The sequence below is a fragment of the Amblyomma americanum genome, chromosome 6 (genome assembly GCF_052857255.1).
Source record: "Amblyomma americanum isolate KBUSLIRL-KWMA chromosome 6, ASM5285725v1, whole genome shotgun sequence".
Taxonomy (NCBI): Eukaryota; Metazoa; Arthropoda; class Arachnida; order Ixodida; family Ixodidae; genus Amblyomma; species Amblyomma americanum.
In genome coordinates this window covers 52,685,048-52,707,088 of record NC_135502.1, presented here as the reverse complement: position 1 = coordinate 52,707,088, position 22,041 = coordinate 52,685,048, and the positions used below count along the sequence as shown (strand labels likewise).

General features: G+C 50.0%; 1 protein-coding gene across 1 annotated transcript; it reads right to left on the bottom strand.

Moving 5' to 3' along the window:
- Window positions 1–18,270: 18,270 nt before the first annotated feature.
- LOC144095259 (uncharacterized) lies at window positions 18,271–21,442 on the bottom strand. The gene is made up of 3 exons (XM_077629039.1): window positions 21,392–21,442; window positions 18,799–19,090; window positions 18,271–18,338 (listed from the first exon to the last, which is right to left on the bottom strand). Exons 1-3 carry the CDS (start codon window positions 21,440–21,442, stop codon window positions 18,271–18,273), a joined length of 411 nt encoding a protein of 136 aa, XP_077485165.1.
- Between the last annotated feature and the right edge of the window lie 599 nt (window positions 21,443–22,041).

The following is a 22,041-nucleotide window of genomic DNA, read 5'->3' as shown; positions in this document are numbered from 1 at the left end:
GTGGAAGGTTGGATGACGTCGTCCTGGAGCATCTGTGTAACTTGGCGGCGGATGGCATCGCGTTCTTTGCAAGACACGCGATAAGGGCGCTGGCAAATTGGTCTTTGGTCGTCAGCAACGACAATTCGATGCTTGGTAAGCGGCGTCTGTCGGACCTTGGAAGTTTCCGCAAAACAGTCGCGGAAGGAATAGATTAGGCTTTGCACGCAGTTTTTCTGACTGGCCGAGAGGTGCGGGTTCACGTCAGTCGGAATGGCTGTAGCCGTCGCGTCGGCGAGGTCTGACGTGGTGGATAAAGAGCACTGCCTCGTACACTCTCCAAGCTCGTCAAAATAAGCTACGACTTCTGACTTCGTCAAATGTTGCGGTTCACGAGTAAAGTTCGTGACTAAGATTTCAGTACGACCATTGGCAATGTCTACTAGGCCTCGGGCGACACAAACTTGCCGAGCGAGTAGCAGGGACATGTTCGCTTCAGCAATGCCAAGAGCGCCGGTGCTGTCAGTACACTCGACTGTGACGAACTTGCTGGCTCGCGGAGGGATTGTTATGTGGTCGTCACATATGCGCAACATTACTTTACAGGGCTCGGTGGTTGTGTTAACGGCTCGCTGGGCGGAAAAAGATACCATGAGTTCCTGAAGGTTTATGATCGCACCATACTCGTGAAGGAAATCCATGCCCAGTATGAGGTCCTTTGAACAGTCAGCTAACACGGCAAAGGAGCCGGTGAAAGTAAGACCACGGATTTGGATGCGGCAAGTGCAGACGCCGATTGGTGTCACGACATGGCCACCGGCAGTGCGGATCACGGGTCCACACCAAGGCGTCAGAACCTTACGGAGTGTCATGGCTAGCTCCCTGCTCATGACAGAAAAATCAGTGCCGGTATCGACGAGTGCGGTCAGTTCATAACTGTCGACGGTTACTAAAATTTCAGCGGAAACTAATCGTTCGCAGCACGTCGGTGAGGTCGTCGGATCGGGTCGTTGACGCTCGGGCCGTCGCGTCCAATCGTCGGGTGGAGGCTGTTGACTTCGTGCAGCGGCGGCGGCCCTACCCCCGGAGGACGCCGTCTTCAGTTTTCCCGCCGAGGGGACGTGCCTCCGAACTGACCGGAGGTTGAGGGCCGACTGGGCGTAGCAAAGCGCCTCGGGGATGGCGATCGCGACTGTCGCCGCTTTGAGGTAGGGGGCGGCACTTGAGAGTTCAGGTACTCCTCTATGTCCCGCGGTCTTTCACCATAGCGCGGTCGAGGCGCGTCCGGTGGGAATCCTCTCAGACCCATCCGCCGGTACGGGCAATTCCGCAGAACATGGCCGGGCTCCCCGCAGTGGTAGCAGAGCGGACGATCGTTGGACGTTCACCACACGTACGCTTTGCGGAATGGAGGGCACGGGTCCTGCTGCTGCTCGATGGGACGCACGTAACGATGGGGTGGTGGTTGTTCGGCAACGGGGCGAAACGCTTGCGGCGCCGAGGCAGGTCGGCGCAGTGCATCGCTGTAGGACATTACGTGCGGCTCCGAAAGGGGTGCTGGGGGTGGCTGCACCGCTCGCCGGATTTCGTCACGGAGAACATCGCCCGTCGAAGGTACGCTTTCTGACGGAGCACTCAAGTGAAGGTGTCGCAGTTCTTCGCGGACAATGCTCCGCACAAGCGCTCGCAGCGCCTCATCCCCGGGGCCTGGCAAGGACGTGCAGTACTGAGCGGCCGCTACATTTGCCTGACGGCCGTATTGGGCACTCCGTTCCTGCAAGGAACGTTCTATGGTCGTCGCTTCCTTGGCAAAGGCGGCGACAGTTCTCGGAGGGTCGCGCATGAGGCCAGCGAACAGCTGCTCCTTTACCCCACGCATAAGGTGCCTCACCTTTGTAGCTTCGGGCATGGCTGGGTCGGCCCGATTGAAGAGGCGGGTCATGTCCTCAATAAACATGGCCACGCTCTCGTTGGACTGCTGTGACCTGGAGCGAAGGGCAAGTTCGGCATTCTCCTTTCGCTCGCTCGAACTGAACGTGGCGAGCACCTCGCGGCGAAAAGCTGCCCAGTTAGAGAAGGACGCCTCGTGGTTCTCGAACCACGTTTTCGCCGAGTCTTGCAGTGCGAAGTACACGTTCAGCAGCTTTCGCTCGTCGTCCCATTGGTTGAACGCGGCCACACGGTCAAAACCGGCCAACCAATCTTCTACATCCTCGAACCGGTCGCCGTGGAAGGATGGTGGCGACCGAGGTGCAAGAAAGACGAACGGCGGGGCACTGCCGAAGGACTGACCTGTCTGGCTGCCAGTGGCGGAAGTCATGGCCCGAGCAGGAATCGTGAGTGGCTCAAATTCGGGTTGCAGGCCTCGCAGGCGACGGCTCGCTTTGTGGACAGGTGTGGCGTCTGCTCGTCGGGGAGAAGCGTCAGGGCTATCGTCCCGGTCAGCGTACATGGGATGATACCCAGCACCTCCACCAAAAATGTCACCGGCGAAAATACAGAGAACAAAGCTGTTCACTCGGGCGAGGTTTGCCAACACCGCCGCGTTCGTTCTGGACAAAGAAGACGTTCGGCCACGCGCTCGGGAACACAGTTCGACCTCCAGGTGGCGCTGGCAGAAAGTCAGCAGCGTGGCAATATCATATAAATATGACCAAATGAAGGCTGTCCTATTCTATTCTAATTAAGAGGTGGGAGTTAAATAGCGCGGAAGCACCATCTTTCACCAAGCCTGTCCCTTAGCGGTGCAGACGATCGAGGAAAGAAAACTCTGCCTATCTAGACACATTGATTCAGATAGATGAAGCACGAAAGACTCCACGAATATAAGTACTTTGTGAGTTTTTCTCACGGCGGCGACCAGACTGCGTTACGAAAGCGTCTCGCGCGCTCTGTTAGAGCGAGAAAAGCCTTCATTATGGGCATTCATGCAGACTGTTTTAGCCGTCCAAAATGAGGCGTTCAGAAGGCTGTGAGTATGCTTCTTCTGACTGCGCACCCTCGAGAAGTTTTTGATGGGGCTGCCTAGAAAGTACGCCATATTAGCAGCACCTTTGGACTAAACCACACTTGCGCTCAGGCAATAGACGAAGTATGGAGGTTTTAGTATGCAAGTAGAGGTTAGGTGCCTCATATAAAACGGCTACTGATTTTCTTAGAAGCGTGTCGAAACGAGCAAGGATTAATCACATTAGAAGGAGGAGCGATGCTAAACAGACAAGGCATAAGTAATTAAAGCATATACCGCCGATCATACCAATAATATTAATGAAGCATTTTAGAGAAATAACTTTCAACAATAAATTAAACACTAGCAAGCAATAAAATACAAGAAATAAGTACCACAGAAGCTTACCGAGCATGCGATATGTTATATTTTTATCTTCAGTTTTTGTGAAAGCAACATTGGCATGTGTGTAATATGGAAACGGAACAACACACGCAGGGTGTTGCTGAGATGTTGTCCACAGGAGCGCGGATATAAACAAAACCCACGCTTCACCTCACAAGCGGTTTGCAGTACTGTGGAAGTAGAGCTCTCTACTCAAATCAGGCTTAAGAAAAACGAAAAATATCTCTCGAACATTTTGCTACTACAGAAATATTTTTCAAACATTTGATACAGAATTTGAAAAGTGTTTGAGGTGTTTTTAAATCACTGGGATTGTTTTGATCACCGGTTTATTGAATAGGAAAAGACCGCCCAAGCTTGCCACTGCGAAGTGATGCGCCGTCATTCGCAAACATGGCGTCCACCGAGTCGCTGGTGTCTCCTGTACGCCATCCGTCTAAAATTCAGTGTTCTCCCAAGCAGGCGAAGCAGTTAGCCGTGAACGTGCTGGAATCAGTTCGCATCGAGTGCGGATGCAGCGTACGCACCACTTCGGTGATCAAGGGGACACTAGGAGTCGCCAAAATCAGCGAACGAACGCTGTTACAGTGGGCATGCAAGAAGAGGAAGACGGGAAGAGTGCTGACACCCTAGAAGTGTTCTGGCGGACGTGTTCGTGAGCGGGCGAAAACAGCGGACGAATTTGACCTCAACCTGTTGTGGAGGGTGGCACACAGCGTTTTTCTGACCGGCGAAATAATAATAATAATAATAATAATAATAATAATAATAATAATAATAATAATAATAATAATAATAATAATAATAATAATAATTGGTTTTTTGGGGGGAAAGGAAATGGCGCAGTATCTGTCTCATATATCTTTGGACACCTGAACCGCGCCGTAAGGGAAGAGATAAAGGAGGGAGTGAAAGAAGAAAGGAAGAATAGGTGCCGTAGTGGAGGGCTCCGGAATAATTTCGACCACCTGGTGATCTTTAACGTGCACTGACATCGCACAGCACACGGGCGCCTTGGCGTTTTTCCTCCATAAAAACGCAGCCGCCGCGGTCGGGTTCGAACCCGGGAACTCCGGATCAGTAGTCGAGCGCCCTAACCACTGAGCCACCGCGGCGGGGGCGGCGAAACTCGGACGGTCGCCAAATTGATGCAACGCTTCGAAGAAGGCGCCACGACGCTACTGTCCGTTTTCACAGCCACGATGCACAGGATGTTGACAAATTACGGTATAAGAAGCGATTTCGGAGCGCACTCGAGCGACGCACATTGCGAAGTCTCGGCGCTGCTACCTGCGCCAGACAGCGTGGGTGTAACACCAGGGTAGGCCTATTTGCTTTACGCAAGAAACGTGAGGGAGCGTCAGCCTCTCGCGTAGTTTAGTGCGCATCCACAAGAAGCACGCCGATCCGGACTATCAGCAGGCCTTCAGAACTCCAGCGACAAAGACGACGGTGTTATGGTGACCCACTGCGGCAGCGGAAATGGTGTTGAAGGGCGGCCAGGAAAAGTATTCTCATAAAAAAAAACAGCTGGCCCAACTATCATGCAAAAAAGTAATGGCGACCATTACAAAAAAAAAAAAAATTGGTTCAAAGAGATAGTGCTGCCTCCACTACCAACAGGCAGTGGCCTAAGAAATGGTTGTTTTAGCTAGAAATAACATATTCGCTACCAGGTTAGCCTACCCTATCAGTCTAGCCTGACTTAGTATTCCCTTCAGTGTCCCTTTAACGTTTAGTTCTTTCGAATGTTTCCACCAAATAATATAAACTTCACTGGCATATATTTTGCGGACAAGGAAATATTATTGCTCAAAATACATGACAGCACACAATCTTAAAACGTTTGGAAGGGGATTAAAGAAGTATTTTTAGTATTTCTGTGTTATGTTTAGATATTGCACATTATGTGCATATTTATGAACTTTAAAACACTTGCATAATGTTCCCTGTGCAGCAGCGACTGCCCTTCTAAAAGAACCCTCGGCATGGCTCTTTTGCGTCTGCTGCTGTTTTACTCAGATTCGGTTGTGAATAGCTTGAAATATTTTAGGAGTTGCCTGCAAATTTTTAGAGCGACTTAATGATTGTTGTAAAGTACGTTCAGGTATTCTTGCCGGAGTCTAAACTGTCATGCTAACGCGATATCATCAAAGGTGCTGTTCAGCGCCAACCCCGGTGTCGGCGGCGTGTCGAGAAAATCCGGCGGTCCACCTGCCGCCCAGGTCACGTGAACTTGTGACGGCATTGCAACCTGCGTACCGGATTGTGAACAAACTGCCCATTATGGCAGGTGGCAGTTAAAAAAAAGGACTGGTTGCGAGAAGTTTCTAGGGAAGAGCACCTCGGTCACAAACCTCACCGGTGGCTGTGTTTGAAACAGCCTCCTGCCGGGGCAGTGACGCATCGCTTAACCGCTACAACAGTGCGCAAGGAGTGGTATGAAGACTCCATGAGAGTTATGAATGTAAACTAGAGAATGACCGGTTCCGCATATAAGGGCACGTAGGCCGAACCTAGGCGATACATAAGGAGTACTTGCGATGGCGAGATCGCTCATGCTGTCGCATTTTTCCCTTAAGGGTAGGTTAAGCGCTTTGGGATGGTGAAAGAAAGAACAGTGTCCATGTCTGCGAAGCGATATGACTAATGTAATTCAGCACGCTGAAGGGAGCCATTTATGCCATTGCGTCATGCCCTTAAAGGGAAAATGCAGTGGTTTTAGATTTCGACGAACTTAAAGGGGTCGAAAGTGTCAGACTTGGAGGTAAAGCATGCGGAGTCTTTTTGGGCTAGCGTTTGAAATGGTGATGTAATCGCCGATTGAAACCGCGACGGCTTTCAGGCTTCTCCGCAATTCACCACAACCATTTGGGGGCGCATAATGATGTCATCTGCGGTGCCAGTGCATTTCCAACGCAGAAGCAGTTGCTTTGAAGGAAAAAAAAACCATGTCGCCGAAAGCAAAGCCCACGTAGCATTGTTTGGCGGCATCCGAGGACGCGCGGCAGGGTTTGGGCGAAGCCCAAGGAAATTTGAAATCTCCCTCTACGTGACGTCATCACCGAACTTTTGCGCAATTTTTCGGCGCTTTGAGGATATGTATGGTATTTAATTGGCGATTACGTCATAATTTGAAAAGATAGCGCAAAAACTTTGCATTTCTTCCTTCAGACTATATATATTTGAATCCCTGAAAATCGCAGAATGCTCAAAACGTGGTGCGTTTGCCCTTTAACATAGAGCTTAAATGTCCCGTCAAGTTTTTTTTTTTACACAATTTCCGAAACTTCGGGTGTGAGATTTATTTTTGCTAACTTTCCAGGTTATGATGTTCGAGAAAAAATAACTATAGTCGTAAATACGGGAAGCTTCGTTCTATGCAAAGGTTGTCTCATAAACAAAAAAAAAATAATATTTGGTCTATATATCTTTTTAGGATAAAAAAAAGGATTGGACAAAATCGAAATAAGTGGTAAACATATAAAGGTTTGAAAGGTTACTAAACTTAATTTTGAAAATATTTTAATACTCTGTCCCGGTGCTGTTCATGATGGGAGTATTGATAAATATTACTACGTATATTCTTAGTGATAAGAGCACTATCAGCGCTAGGAAAAGTGACGCTATGGTCGTGAAGGTTGGCCATTTTCGGCAAAGTTTCGTGACCTCGCAAAAAATGGGCTGCTGCACAAGAACAAGGGTGGTCACAGATCCAGGCGCCGAAGCTATGCCTCTGCCTCAGCACTCGCGCCTAAAGATTGGACCTAGTTCGCCCGAGGGCATTACTCTTCAGCGAAGAACGATGGAAAAGATAATAACGCACGCAAACGGGGACGAGTGATGAACTGGGTTAAGCGCCGAGAGCATCTTGCGGGGGCAATAAAAAAATAACTGCGACCGTCCTATACTCGGTATGAATCCCGGCCGCGCGATAGTTTGCGCTCCTTCGTATGGGCCGCACACTTCAGTGTGTGTATAGCCTTGCCCTCACGTGATGGCCTGGAGAAGGGAGCCTGATTGCAGCATGGGAACTCACGGAGTAATCCTTTGCACAGAAAAAAAGAAAAGAAAAAAGCGCACGGTTCATCGAAGTCCAATCTGTTCGCGACGTCCCTTCTGGGTGTTTTGCCTGTGATGGAGCACTTTATCTTCGCCGGAGAAAACTGAGCCTCGCCATGCGATGAGCAAAACGCCGATCGTTGTCGGGTATACACTGCACGGAACAACTTTTGCTTAAAGTTTTACGCAAAGTTCTTTTAAACGGCGTGCGCAGGTAATATCGCCACGCCCGTAAAGCTTTTCTGTGGTCTGCGCTTCGCATTATATAGAGACTGGGAAGTTAGACATTAGACGTTTTCAGCATACCGGCGACGTACTAGCGGAGAGGTATACCGGTTTACTGAACTCCTTCTGCGCATGCGCAGTGGGACTGTTGGGATTAGGGGCAGCCACTGCGCGTGCGTAGCCGGCGTCAGGTAAACCGGTATACGTCTCAGCTAGTACGCCTCCGGCATGCCAAAAGCGCCTACTATCGAATGAGATACGTCGCTAATGCAGATAGATATTTATCATCGGCGATTTTTCTAATCCATTCTTTACACGAAGAGCACGTCTCCTTGCTATATCAGATGTTGATAAAAAGGCGTTTTATACAAGCAAATTTGTTCAGTGTTCTGTCTGTACCAGCGTGCGACAGATGCAGGGACCGTTTAATGTGAAAATTCCTCTTTGTCAACAGTAACCAGGCATCCGCGTGTGTTTCCTTGCAGTGGGGTGGGGAATTCATGGTACCCTTTGGGTTCTAAGTCTGTGCGAAGGAATGAAAGTCCCTGTTCCCACCTTTAGTGACCTTCCGGTTTTTTAGGGTTGCCCCGAGAACGGCACTATGTGCCTGAGAAGGAAACCCCGTGTCCCGGATACTTCAGGCAAAGACAGACAGAGAAAAATGAGCGAAAGCGTTTGCATGAGTTTATTCGCGATACATTTGAAAGACTAAAAGATGTGGCTGTCCGAAGATCTCAGGCTTTCGGAAAATAAATAGGTATCTTAGGGACACTGAGAAACGCACAAAAGAGACCTGTTGCTTGGTGGCCGAGGCCCCTTAGGCTTGTTTCTCATGAAAAATAAATTTAACACGCTGAAAGTACAAGAATTTTGTTTAAAGAAAAGATGTGATATTTATGCGCTGTTTTCTAACAACAATTAGCGCATGACATACACATTGCATTGCAGAGCAAAATATCTCTATATATTTGACCTTCTTCAATGCTGTTGCGTAAAGAGAACTAAGTAGGGGCCTTTTTGTTTTAACGCTGTCTCGGCGCTCATACCCACTTTTGAAATTAAAAAAAAAAGAATTCTGAATTATGTGCCGGCTATTTTATTAACAGGCGGCTCGTTTCGTGCCCTCGCCGGACTGCCCAAAGCAACTGTTCTGCTCTGGGAAGTTTGCCGGGAATTAGTTTAGTCGGATATCCCAGGCATCGCTTTTGTCTGGACAGTACTTCCGGTGGCAGTCGATAAATTACTTTTTATGCGCTGCGCGTGAGCGCGCATGCATAATTACGTATGCAAAAACAGTTTCTTGTTATGTGAAACATTTATTTGTTCGCACGAATACGCCGCCAAGCGCGTTTCTTGGCTCCAGTGAAGAACTGTGCCATTTGGGCAATTTTTCTGCCTTTTATTCTCGGTTTCTTTTGATCCGCTTAGTCATTCGCTTTATCTCTTCTTCGTGCTTAGGCTCACAGTCGTGCTAATTTTCTATTCTTTTTGTTTCTACGTCCGGAGAGCTAGGTTGGTTTTTGCTCATCTCTTGTCTCTGTCGCCATTTTGCTGATTGATTTTTCGCCATTCCAATGAATGTTCTTAATTATGTACCTGTTCAGCATTCTCGGCAGGGGGGATGTGGGGAAAGATGTGTGCTTTTATTTACAGCAAGGTCCTCGTTTATTTTCGCGTCTTATTTGTTTTTAGATGAGCTCCAAGCTGGACAGGGAGATAGGTGCATTAATTACCCCCTGGCATTTGCTGCTGAGAAGAGCGTGTAGGATCTTGCTTGCTTCTCGGGACAGGGAAAAAAACTGAAAACATGCTCGGGAGAATTACAAGAAAGTTATCTGTGATCTGGTCTGAAACGCATGGTTTTCGCTGTGATCTCTCGTTGCACGCATTACAGGACAAACGTATCTCTTTAGTTCATCGAAATAGGTCGATCAGATCTAGTAAAAGTTGTTTCTATCTTGTTGTTGTTGTAACAGTTGTTCTAGACCTTCGTTTGTTGCGAATTCCAGTGTGGCCGACTTTTGCCGCAAGGGTAGGGTTAGAATGGTTTCACCTTGCACCACCAAATACCGACCGCGCCGGTTCACTGAGTACAGAAATTTGCTGAGCCCGAGGTTAAGGCCCAATTTCGGGACGCAGAACCCGCGTTACAATGCGGGCTTAACGGCATTTAACTAATGTACCGAGGCTTAGGTGCACGTTGAAGAACTGGAAGCGGTCGATGTCGGTTGGGAATCGTCCACTTAGGCATGCCTGTTAGATAGGGTGCAGATCCCGCATCTGAAGTTACAAACGCAGTGGTGGGTGTTTACGGCAAAAAGCTACAGTGGACAGTTGCCTACATGGTACCTCGTCTTCAAAGGCTGAGATTTAATTCTGGATACCGGTGGTTCTTTAACGTACACCGAAATTCCTGGCGTAACTGGACATGCTACATGCGACGAACATATAAAAGAGCTTGTTTAATAGAGGAGGAGGAAGAAGAAGAGGAAAGGCCAGGAGGTTAACCGGAAGAATAATCGGTTTGCTACCCTACACGAGGGGAAAGGAGTGAGGGGGATAAAAATGAGAGAACGAAGAGTCACTATGAAAAGTGAGCGTTCGTTAGAGTCACAGCCCATCGTGCAGGCCAATTATTCAAAAGCGATACACGCAAAATTAAAGAGGGGAATTGAGAAAACTGATCTCATTTGAATGCAAGAATATTTGTGATTCGTACAACTCTTGCTAGCATGCAATGTAAGGCACCAACCGGTACTCGAATTTCTCGCAATAAATTCTACAGATTGGCAATAACTTCACAGCTAGGCATCGTTTCTTCGTGGTGTTGCTTTTTGCTTCGGGGTGGCTAGTTTAACTTTACTGCAAAAAAAAGGAAGCAAAGTATATGAAATAATTTTATGGCCGCAATTGCTTTTAACAAGTTTTCTTTCTTCTTTCCCGCTCATTCGATTCGTATCAATTGGAAGGAGAATAAAAATGAAAATTATAGCTCATTAATGTAGACGAAGGATCTATTCTTGTGCAATGAGATACACTGGGAGACTATTTTCATTTTTTCCCTCATATAATTGTTTCCTACTAATAAAGAAGTTGCTCAGAAAGCAAGCGGCCAAAGATTTCAACATTCACGCCTCGATTAGGCTACAATCTTTCTTCGGTCGTCCTATTATCTATCAGCGCTCGTGCAAACACTGATGAAAGGTGGCTTTGTTTAAGGTTCTTTTGAGAAATTCTTTGCTTCACATCGTTTCTATATAATTGTTCTCTTAACAACTTTAACATGCTTGCTCAGCTTCCATATTTAGCCTTACTGTTGTATAGCCACAAATAAACGTAAAGCACTCTTTCTGCACATGGATTCAGGCTTCATCTCGCAATTATTGCTGAGCTTAGAACAAATACACGCAGAAACATAAACACGTGGCGTTAACTCCGAGGCGTGGCCGAGCTGTCAAAAGGCCAGCACGCCGCTAGCGTAATTGGCCCTTGCGCTAAAGTTGGCTGTTTCGTGCAAGGCCACACTCTGCGCCGGACCACATAGCTTAACATTGAGTAAAGCGAAGTGCTCTCCCGGGATGCGCTGCCTTGTCGCTACTCAGGATTCGTTGGCAAGCGCTGGCACGTCCCTCTTCGCAGATGGAAGGCCTGACTTAGCCGGCTTCTAAATTAGACCCCAAGGAGAAGAATTCTAGTTTGAAAATGACGTGGAGTAGCAGGGCACGTGCCACCTAATTGAAGCATTTCGACTTAACGCAATGACATGCGTTTGGGTCGACTGGGAGCGCAGTAATCATGGCCGGCCAGAAGCGTAAATCGAGTTTGAGAAGAGAGCGCAACGCTGCCAGTTTGCCTGATGAACCTGACGTCTTTCAAGACTCTGTGCAGCCGTCCTCAACAGTACGGACGAAATTGTTTACATGACGTTTAGAAACATTGGCACCATTTAACCAGAGCGAGTGTTCTGGGAAAGGACCGCAGTTTAGAGCAACACTTGAATTCTTTGGGGCACAAAACTGCTTCCAAACCTTTGCGAAACTAAGAATTGTTCCCTTCGCCCCTGTGGAGCAATGCAACGCGCCTGCGAAGTAGCGCTTTGGCATTAATAATTTCTATTACCCCTCTAATTCTACCCATCTTGTGATTCATAATTTTAAAGGTATAACTTTTTCGTCCAAATATTTTATCGACAGATGGTCAACCTTATGAACCGATAACTCAAGCAGCGCCGGCCCGAACGACGCGGTTTCGACCCCGGCCGCGGCGGTCGAATTTCGATGGAGGCGAAATTCTAGAGGCCCGTGTACTGTGCGATGTCAGGGCGTGTTAAAGAACCCAAGGTGGTCTAAATTTCCGGAACCCTTCACTACGGCGTCTCTCATAGTCCGAGTCGCTTTGGGACGTTAAACCCCCATAAACATAAACATAACTCAAGCAGAGTACTTGGCACTATGGGTGATATTAAGAGGCCATGCAATTCGATGTTTAATATATTGGGAATGTAGGCCCTCCGTAAATGGGCGACAAAAATATAATTTTTTTGTTATCTAGCTATGCGCACTTTTAAACCGTGTGTTTGCACGCAGCAAATGAGGACAGAGCAAGAAGATATGAAGGATAGAGTTATCCACGCACAGTGTCCAGCTGGCTGACCTACAAGTGATGAGGGGGATAATGCGAGTGAGCCAGTAGAGGGAAAAGAGGGAAGCTTATAATGAGATGCGTATTGGTTGTGGCCATGGTCCAGTTCATGAGGTATCACTGTTTAAGGTACAATAACCGACACAGGTAAATGAAGGACGCAGTTGCCTTCTTTACCCCCAGCGGGATAAGAATTATTAGCCAGGCTAGTTGCAGCCAGTAGCGCAATATCTTAGGAGCAAACAATGTTGTTTTATTTCTGCTAGGGAAGGCGTGATTGCACTTAGAACAGAGCAGCTTGATCCGTTCACTTATCTCCACACCTGTATACAGCCTTCGCCAAATGTTTAGAACTCATGATCTTCTGAACTGCGTAGTAAAGGTCATGCAGCATCCGTCGAAGTCTTGACCTCAGGAGGGAAGGACCATACTTCGTCTTACATTCAAGGGATCTGGAATGGTGAGAGTATTTCGAGCCACGTGGAGTGACCCAGAACATGGCATGACCTAGAGCCACATGGCGTGACCCCGAACCAACACCGCCCCCCCCCCCCCCCCCCGGCAGGGTGGGGTGGCTCTGGGTCACGACATGTGGCTTGTTATGCAACTTCACCTTTCCAAATCTCTTGAATGTAAAACGAATTCTGGTCCTTCTCCACCTCAGGTCAAGACTTTGGCGGATGCTACAAGAGTCTTACTACGCGGTTTAGAAGAACATGGGCCAATGAACTTTTGACGAAAAGGTGAGCATCATAATTGTGCGGTGTTTATGTTTGGTTCAGAGGTGTTTATGTTTGGTTCGTGCTCTCGGCTACTGATCCGGAGTTCCCGGGTTCGAACCCGACCGCGGCGGCTGCGTTTTTAATGGAGGCGAAACGCTAAGGCGCCCGTGTGCTGTGCGATGTCAGTGCACGTTAAAGATCCCCAGGTGGCCGAAATTATTCCGGAGCCCTCCACTACGGCACCTCTTTCTTCTTTCACTCCCTCCTTTATCCCTTCTCTTACGGCGCGGTTCAGGTGTCCGCCGATATACGAGACAGATACTGCGCCATTTCCTTTCCCCAAAAACCAATTATTATTTTTATTCGGAGGTCCGTAGATCGTAAAGTACATCGCAGCCATTATTAAAAAAAACACAGTGCGCCTACAGATGGTGGCTTTGGTGTTGGTTTTAAATATCTTAGTAGCGCCTTGGTGCGTGGCCTGTTGTGCCAATAAAGCTTGGGGCTAGGCTCTAGGATTTTGGGCTTCCGTGAGGAGATGAATGTCTAGTCGGCGCAGCGCTATTTGCAGTTATATTTGCTGAGCATCGCAGTACAGGATGGGGAAGAGTAAGTGACGAATTGTTTTTTTCGCATCTGCAAAATTCCGGCCCTGGCGAAGAATATATCAAAACTAGAAACATAACTAAGCGGCTAGATTAACAACTAGGACGGATGCCTCAGGAGGAAAAGTGTGCAAATTAAAAAAATGTGAATGAACTTGGGTTAAATGAGAAATCGCTGTGTGTATGCGGTTCTTGCAACGTTCTCTTGTACAGCATAGCGGCTCCTCGATCTGAGCAGCATCTTCGAGCTGTGTATGCCCAATGGACGGAAAGGCTGTCGCTATCTTTAGCGCTGCGCAAAAAAAAAAAAGAGAACAGTGGTCTAAACAGCCAGGCATAGTGTGTGACGAATATGACTTTGGAAATAAAATTGTGCGTGCAATCGTATTTGTTGTGTTCGATAACTACACTGCGTACTTTTCTGAACAGCGATTGGGCATCAGTAATGTGACACTGAAAGGCGCCTATTGTAGTTTTCGTACGTACGTTAGCACTTCGTCCTTGAAAACCAGGGTAGTACAGAAGTTCAGGGCCAATCATTCCGCAGTTTCTCGACGTATATTGGAAAGAATTACTGACGAATTTATATCATGCGTGAAAAGACCATCTGCCACCCGTCTGTTCCAACCCCGTAGCTTTCAGACGTTTCATTCAAGGGCCTGACGTCACTTGCGACATCTGCTATGCGCCGAAAGAGACGACTTGAAAATATTGCTGTTGGGAATTTTTAAAGCTTCTTCTTCTAAAGAGCAGCGCACGATAGGGAACGTACGACGCGTGTGCTCTAGCGTCAGCACAAAGCTGGAGCCCCGAGATACTCGAAGCATCGCCTTTCGAAAAGTCGTTGATTTTCGCTTCGTACGAAACGCGCCGCCGATTTCACAACTCTTCAAGTCGACTTCGCCCCCGACACACGAGTGTTTCTTTTGCACCAGTGAGCTGTGCAGTTTAAGCAGAAAGAGAGCACGCAGGGTTACGAAAAAGATTTTGCTCGTACGTTCTCGGAATTGTTCATAACTGACTTGCTTTTCACTATGGCCATCGCCGCTTTCTTCGTTCGTCCTTCGGGTTGATAGATGTTTTTGAGTCTGCGTTCTTTCTTTTCGATTCCTCTTTCATTTATTTAGTTTATTCTTTCTTGCCTTTGACCATCGCGCATTGTGCCCTGTGAGCTGACACATGTGGTGCAAACTCACAAGGTTCACTTTTACTATTTCTTCTCAGTTTGTTCAGTTTTATATTGAACGGGGCTAAAACACCCGCCTCGCATGCAAGGGGGCTGGTGTTCGAATCCTGGTGCCGCGCAATTCTCCACCGGATAAAGAAACCTCCGCGTGTCGGTGGAATTGCATAAGCAGACCAGGGTTTCATCTTCACCTCGATGCCAAGAACCAACAACGCACTCTCTCACCAGAACAGAATTTGGCGACCTTGGTGTAGTACTTGGCCGCAGCCTCCTAAATGAATACTCAAATCAACCGTCGCCCCTCAGTCCCTAGCGACTGCGGAGCAACTGACCAAGGTGGCGGTCAGAGCTGTGACGCAGCGGAGGGTGCTAAGAATCTCTGGCTCCGGACAGGCCGCCATTGGAAGCTGCAAGTGTAGCAGGGGGCAGCAAAAAGTTAGGAGGGGTGATGAGATTAAAAAATGTTCGGAGGTAAAGCTTATTCTGATTGAACAATGGTTGAATATTGCGTACTAGTAGTTCTGCAGCACAATAGACACAATGGACGTTTTTTTTTCTCCGATGTATCATGTTTTTTTTTTGTTTCGGAGAGGCGAGAGCTTGTGAAGGTAGAATTCTAGCTTTTTCTTTCTGCCTCCTACATTCTCGAGATGGAAAATAAAGGAATTATTATATTCCATTTCTCTTTCCTCACTTTAATGTTCATTTAAATGATGGCTTTGCTTTAACGTGTGGCGCTAGATACGGTATGAATTAATTATTCATAAAGAAATTAGAAGGCGCCTACAGACAGCACATGAGTTTGTAACAAGAAGCCTTTAAATTTTCCGTGCTGTAGTAAAGAAAACAGTGCTCTATTGCTGTATTCTCTCCGCGTATTCACTATAGTCGGATCCAACACAAGAACGCAGCGGCTTTTCTCCATCAAAGGACCCCCTTCCAGCTAATCGCGTCGGCCGATTCTCATGACCCTGCTAGTATGACAAAGCAGGGAGTGGTAGATGAAAGGGGATAACCCCTTCCTTTCATGTCCGGGGATAGACCCCTGCGTGCATTGTGGTGCCGCTCCCTGCATTGTCACGCTAGCAGAGTCAAAAGAATCGGCCGACGCCATTAGCTGGAAGGGGGTCCTTTTACGGGGAAAAGCCGCTGCGTTCTTGAGTTGTATCCAACTATAGTAGGCAACATGATCGTTCTAGCCTTCGCGCTCAAGGCAAGCGCCTTTTATCATTATTAATCCATTAGCACAAGAAGCCACACCGTGCAGAGAAAACGCGGCGTCTGGCGTTGTACACTTGAGCCCCGCCGCGGTGGCTCAGTGGTTAGGGCGCTCGACTACTGATCCGGAGTTCCCGGGTTCGAACCCGACCGCGGCGGCTGCGTTTTTATGGAGGAAAAACGCTAAGGCGCCCGTGTGCTGTGCAATGTCAGTGCACGTTAAAGATCCCCAGGTGGTCGAAATTATTCCGGAGCCTTCCACTACGGCACCTATTATTCCTTTCTTCTTTCACTCCCTCCTTTATCCCTTCCCTTACGGCGCGGTTCAGGTGTCCAAAGATATATGAGACAGATACCGCGCCATTTCCTTTCCCCAAAAAACCAATTATTATTATTATTTGTACACTTGTGTATACCACCTGACAGCGGCCGCCTGCCATGGAGAGAGGTATTCGACACTCTCCACTCTGCCACCTTCCAACCGTGGCAGGTGGCAAAGTAGAGAGAGTCAAATGCCCCTCTCCACTTTCCGGGGAGAGGCGGGAGAAGCCGAAGGTGGCTGCGCTGAGAACTCTGAGGATGGCTACCGTTGACAGAGGAGGTTCTGAAACCGGCGAAAGAATGCGCAACTTGAGGGTGGTTGCCGCGGGAACAACCCGGCGGGTGGGTACCTGTGAAGATGGAGGCGCGGCTTCCTCTGCGTCCGCTATGCAGTTTTTGCTCCTGATGGTGGGGCTTGATATTTCTTTCCCGAGCTTGTTGGTGTCAGTCGCTACTGCCGCTTCTCTACTCGGGTAGGGGCTCGCATCTGTATACAGAATATTGTCATCAAAAAACGTAACAGGAAGCGGGAAGCACAGCCGTTTACTGGGGCGAGGCTTTCCGAACCGCCGCGCTCATTCGAGACAAAGAAGACGTTCGGCCACGCGCTCGAAGACTAGGTTCGGCCACCAGGTGGCGCCGGCAGAATGTCAGCAGTGTGGCATTGCCCTTCTCTCTTCCAAGAGGCATCGACTCGATGCCGCACGTGAGGGGAAAAAAACATACGTAAAGCGGAAAGTTAACGGCGCGAGTGTCTTCGTGGAAAGGGGCTAACGGGAGTAATACGGCTTTATTCGCGCCACGTGGACTACTTCGGACGTCGGTTGTTGAGACGACCGGACAGTTCCTTGAGGGAGCACCTCGTAGGTCACCGCGATGAGGTGGCGTAACACCTGGTATGGACCAAAGTAACGGCGAAGAAGCTTCTCAGACCGCCCTCGCAAACGGATCGGACTCCACACCCAGACTTGGTCACAGGGGGTGTAAATCACCTCCCTGCGGCGGAGGTTGTAGCGCTCAGCGTCGCGTTGTTGTTGGCACCGGATACGCTGTCGAGCAACTTGGCGAGCAGCTTCGGCGTCACGAACAAATTGGTCAGCGCCCACGACAGAAGAGGGAGTAGGATCCGGAAGAAGCATGACGTCCAGCATGGTCAAGGCTTCGCGACCGTGCACCAAATGGAATGGAGTGAAGCGTGTCGTTTCGTGGAGAGCAGTGTTGTACGCAAACGTGATGTAAGGCCGTATACGGTCCCAGTTGGGATGGTCATCGTCGACATACACAGAAATCATATCAGCAATTGTCTTGTTAAGGCGCCCAGTCAGTCCGTTGGTTTGCGGATGGTATGCTGTTGTCTTTCGATGGCTGGTGCCACTGAGTCGAAGTACCTCGCTTGGAAGTGCCGACGTAAACGCGGTTCCCATTGTCAATTAATACGACTGTGGGGGCTCCGTGACAAAGCACAATGTTGTGAATGAAAAAAATGTGCAACTTCGGCGGCGGTACCACGGGGAAGGGTCTTTGTTTCACAGCAGCGGCTAAGATAGTGAGTAAAAACAGCAGTGTACGGGTGACGCATGGAAGACGCCGGAAATGGGCCGAGTAAGTCCATGCAGACCTGTTGAAATGGGAGGCGCGGGGGATCGATAGGCTGTAGGAGCCTGGCTGGTTTAGTCGGCGGTGTCTTCCGGCGCTGGAACTCACGACAGGTTCGTACATAGCGGTGGACAACCGCAACAAGCCTGGGCCAGCAGTACTTGTGGCGTATGCGCGCCAACGTGCGCGAAAACCCGAGGTGGCCCGAAGGAAGGCTGTCGTGGCACTTCGTCACGAAGCGTTGTAGGCACTGCAAGCAGATAGACAGTATCCGTTGGGCCGTGGTTCTTTTTGTATACCATCGCGCAAGCAAAACGATTACAGTCCGCGCTTGAAGAGTCAAGGTGGAGATGGAGCGGTTCCTTAGAGGTACTCGATGAGGAGCAGCATGCAGTTCGGAGTCGGCCCTCTGTTGGCGGGCAAGGGTGAACCTGGTGACAGCACCGGGGAAAGCGGAATCGTTGTCGGACTCGTCCGTGGGGAAGGAAATAGGAGCGCGGGATAGACAGTCGGCATCGCTGTGTTTCTGGCCGGACTTGTGCATGATGGTGACATCAAGTTCTTGTAACCGAAGGCTCCATCGAGCAAGCCGCCCCGACGAATATTTCAGGTTTGCCAGCCAACACAGTGAATGATGGTCGCTCATGACCTGAAACGGGCAGCCATATAAGTACAGACGAAATTTCGTAACTGCTCACAGCACAGCCAGACAATCCTTTTCCGTGGTGGAATAATTGACTTCGGAACGGGATAAAGTGCTACTGGCGTATGCAATCACGCGTTCTGGACCATCCTGCCGCTGAAGAAGGACCGCATCGATACCAATAATACTGGCATCAGTGTGCAGTTCCGTGTCGGCCTGTTCGTCGAAATGGCCAAGTAGAGGCGTACATTGGAGACGGCACTTGAGTTCCGTGAAGGCTCTTTCCTGGTCCTGGCCCCAGAAGAAGGGTTCAGTATTTTTCGTCAGGGGGGTCAGAGGCTCAGCTAGCTTGGAGGAAGTGTGAACAAACCGGCGATAGTACGCGCAGAGGCCCAAGAAGCGACGTAGGCTCCGTTTGTCTGTTGGCTTGGGGAAGGCAGCTACGGCAGCCGTCTTTTCGGGGTCTGGACTAACGCCTCGAGCTATTACAATGTGACCTAGAAACTTCAGCTCACGCAACGCAAAGTGACATTTTTCTGGCTTGAGAGACCAGCGGAAAGTATGGCCTCGAAAACAGCACGCACACGTTTCAGGTGCTCATCAAATGTGTAAGAGAAGATCACCACATCGTCGAGATATACGATGCACGACTACCACTTCAGGCCAGAAAGCACGGTGTCCATCATTCGTTGGAATGTGGCAGGGGCCGAGCACAAGCCAGAAGGGAGCAGCTTAAACACGTACAAACCGTCAGGAGTAATAAAGGCGGTCTTCTCTCGGTCGCGTTCGTCGACCACTATTTGCCAATACCCACTGCGGAGGTCAAGGAACGAAAAGTAGGTGGCGTGGCGCAGGCGGTCTAGGGAATCATCAATACGTGGCAGAGGGTACACACCCTCTTTCATGACGTTATTGAGGAGTCTCTAATTCACGCAGAACCTGAGGGTGCCATCTTTCTTCGTGACGAGAACAACAGGCGATGCCCAGGGGCTCGTGGACGGTTTTATGACGTCGTCCTGGAGCATTTGTGTAACTTGGCGGCTGATGGCGTCACGTTCTTTTGAAGACACTCGATAAGGGCGCTGACATAATGGTCTTTGGTCGTCAGCAACAATAATTCGATGCTTGGTAAGCGGCGTCTGTCGCACCTTGGAAGTTGATACGAAACAGTCGCGGAAGGAATAGATGAGGCTTTCCACGAAGTGTTTCTGACTGGCCAAGAGGTGCGGGTTTACGTCGGTAGGAATGGCTGTAGCCGTCGCCTCGTCGAGGTCTGACGTGGTGGACAAAGAGCACTGCCTGGTACACTCTCCAAGCTCGTCAAATTAAGCGACGACCTCTGTCTTCGTTAAATGTTGCGGTTCACGGGTAAAATTGGTGACTAAGATGTTGGTGCGACCGTTGGCAAGTTGTACCAGGCCTCGAGCTACACAGACTTGCCGGGCGAGTAGCAACGACATGTTCGCTTCAGCGATGCCAAGAGTGCAGGCGCTGTCATTACGCTCGACTGTGACGAACTTGATGGCGCGCGGAGGGATTGTTATGTGGTCGTCACATACGCGCAACGTTACTCTGCTGGGCTCGGTGTTGGTGTCAACGGCTCGCTGGGCGGAAAAAGATACCATGAGCTCTGGAAGGTCGATGACCGCACCATACTCTTGAAGGAATTCCATACCCAGAATGAGGTTTTTCGAACAGTCACGTAGTACGGCAAATGAGCCAGTGAAAGTAAGACCGCGGATTTTGATGCGGCAAGTGCAGACGCCGATCGGCGTCACTACATGGCCACCGCGGTGCGGATCAGGGGTACACACCAAGGCGTCAGAACCTTACGGAGAGTCGTGGCGAGCTGCCTGCTCATCACAGAAAATCAGCTCCGGTATCGACGAGTGTGGTAACTTCATAACTGTCGGCGGTTACTAAAATTTCAGACGAAACTAATCATTCGCAGCACGTCGGTGAGGTCGTCAGTTCGGGTCGTCGCCGCTCGGGCCGTCGGGTGGAGGCTGTTGACTCTGTGTAGTGGCGGCGTCCCTACCCCCGGAGGACGCCGTCTTCAGTTTTTCCGACGAGGGGACGTGCCTCTGAACTTACCGGAGGATGATGGCTGACTGGGCGAAGCAATGCGCCTGGGGGTGGCGATCGCGATTGGCGCCGCTGCGAGGTCGGGGGCAGCACCTGATTGGCCAGGTGCTCCTCTATGTCCTGCGGTCTTTCACCATAGCGCGGTCGAGGCGCGTCTGGTGGGAATACTCTCAAACCTATCCGCCGGTAAGGGCAATTCCGCAGAATATGGCCGGGATTCCCGCAGTGATAGCAGAACTAGCGATTGTTGGACGTTAGCCATACGTGCGCTTTGCTGAAAGGAGGGCACAGGTCCTGCTGCTGCTCGACGGGACGCAGGTAACGATGGCGTGGTCGTGGTTCCGGCAACGGGGCGAAATGCTTGCGGCGCGGGGGCAGGTCGCCCAGGGCATCGCTGTAGGACATCACATGCGGCTCCGATAGTGGTGGTGGCTGCACCGCCCGCCGAATTTTGTCACGGAGGACATCGCCTGTAGAAGCTATGCTTGCCGACGGAGCATCCAAGTGGAGGTGTCACAGTTCTTCGCGGACAATGCTCCGCACAAGCTTTCACAGCGCCTCGTCCCCGGGGGCTGGCAAGGAAGCGCAGTAGTGAGCGGCCGCTACGTTTGCCTGACGGCCGTGTTGGGCACTCCGTTCCTGCAATGAACGTTCCATGCTCGCAGCTTCCTTGGCGAAGGCGGCGACGGTCCTCGGAGGGTCGCGCATGAGGCCAGCAAACAGCTGCTGCTTTACCCCACGCATTAGGTGCCGTACCTTGGCAGCTTCTGGCATGGCCGGTTGGGCCCGATTGAAGAGGCGGGTCATGTCCTCAATAAACCTGGTCACGCTCTCGTTGGACTGCTGTGACCTGGAGCGAAGGGCGATTTCAGCATTTTCCTTTCGCTCGTTCGAGCTGAATGTGGCGAGCAACTCACGGGGAAAAGCTGCCCAGTTGGAGAAAGACGCCTCGTGGTTCTCGAGCCACGTTTTCGCCCAGTCTTGCAGTGCGAAATACACATTCATCACCTTCCGTTCGTCGTCCCATTGGTTGAATGCGGCTACACGGTCAAAAGTGGCCAACCAATCTTCATCATCCTCGAACCGGTCGCCGTGGAAGGATGGTGGCGACCGAGGTGCGAGAAGGACGAACGGCGGGGCAGTGCCGGAGTACTGACCTGTCTGGCTGCCAGTGGTGGACGTCATAGCTCGCACAGACATTGTCAGTGGCTCGAACTCGGGTTGCAGGCCTCGCAGGTGACGGCTCGCTTTGTGGACAGGTGTGGACAGGTGGCGCTGCAGGTGGCGCTGGCAGAATGTCAGCAGTGTGCCAATATTTGCTCTCTGTCAGCTTTTACTGTCGTGCAAAATGGGAGTTCGCCGCACGCACATTCTGCCGTACGCTGCATACCCGCCTGTGAGCTATG

Excerpts from the sequence above, each read along its gene's own strand:
- LOC144095259 (XM_077629039.1), bottom strand. The coding sequence starts at position 21,442 with ATGACCCGCCTCTTCAATCGGGCCCAACCGGCCATGCCAGAAGCTGCC. Across the intron at positions 19,091-21,391 it reads CCATGCCAGAAGCTGCCAAG|CCAGAAAAATGTCACTTTGC; the intron begins GTACGGCACCTA and ends TGGTCTCTCAAG. Across the intron at positions 18,339-18,798 it reads ACTCAAGTGCCGTCTCCAAT|GTTCACCCTTGCCCGCCAAC; the intron begins GTACGCCTCTAC and ends TGCTGTCACCAG.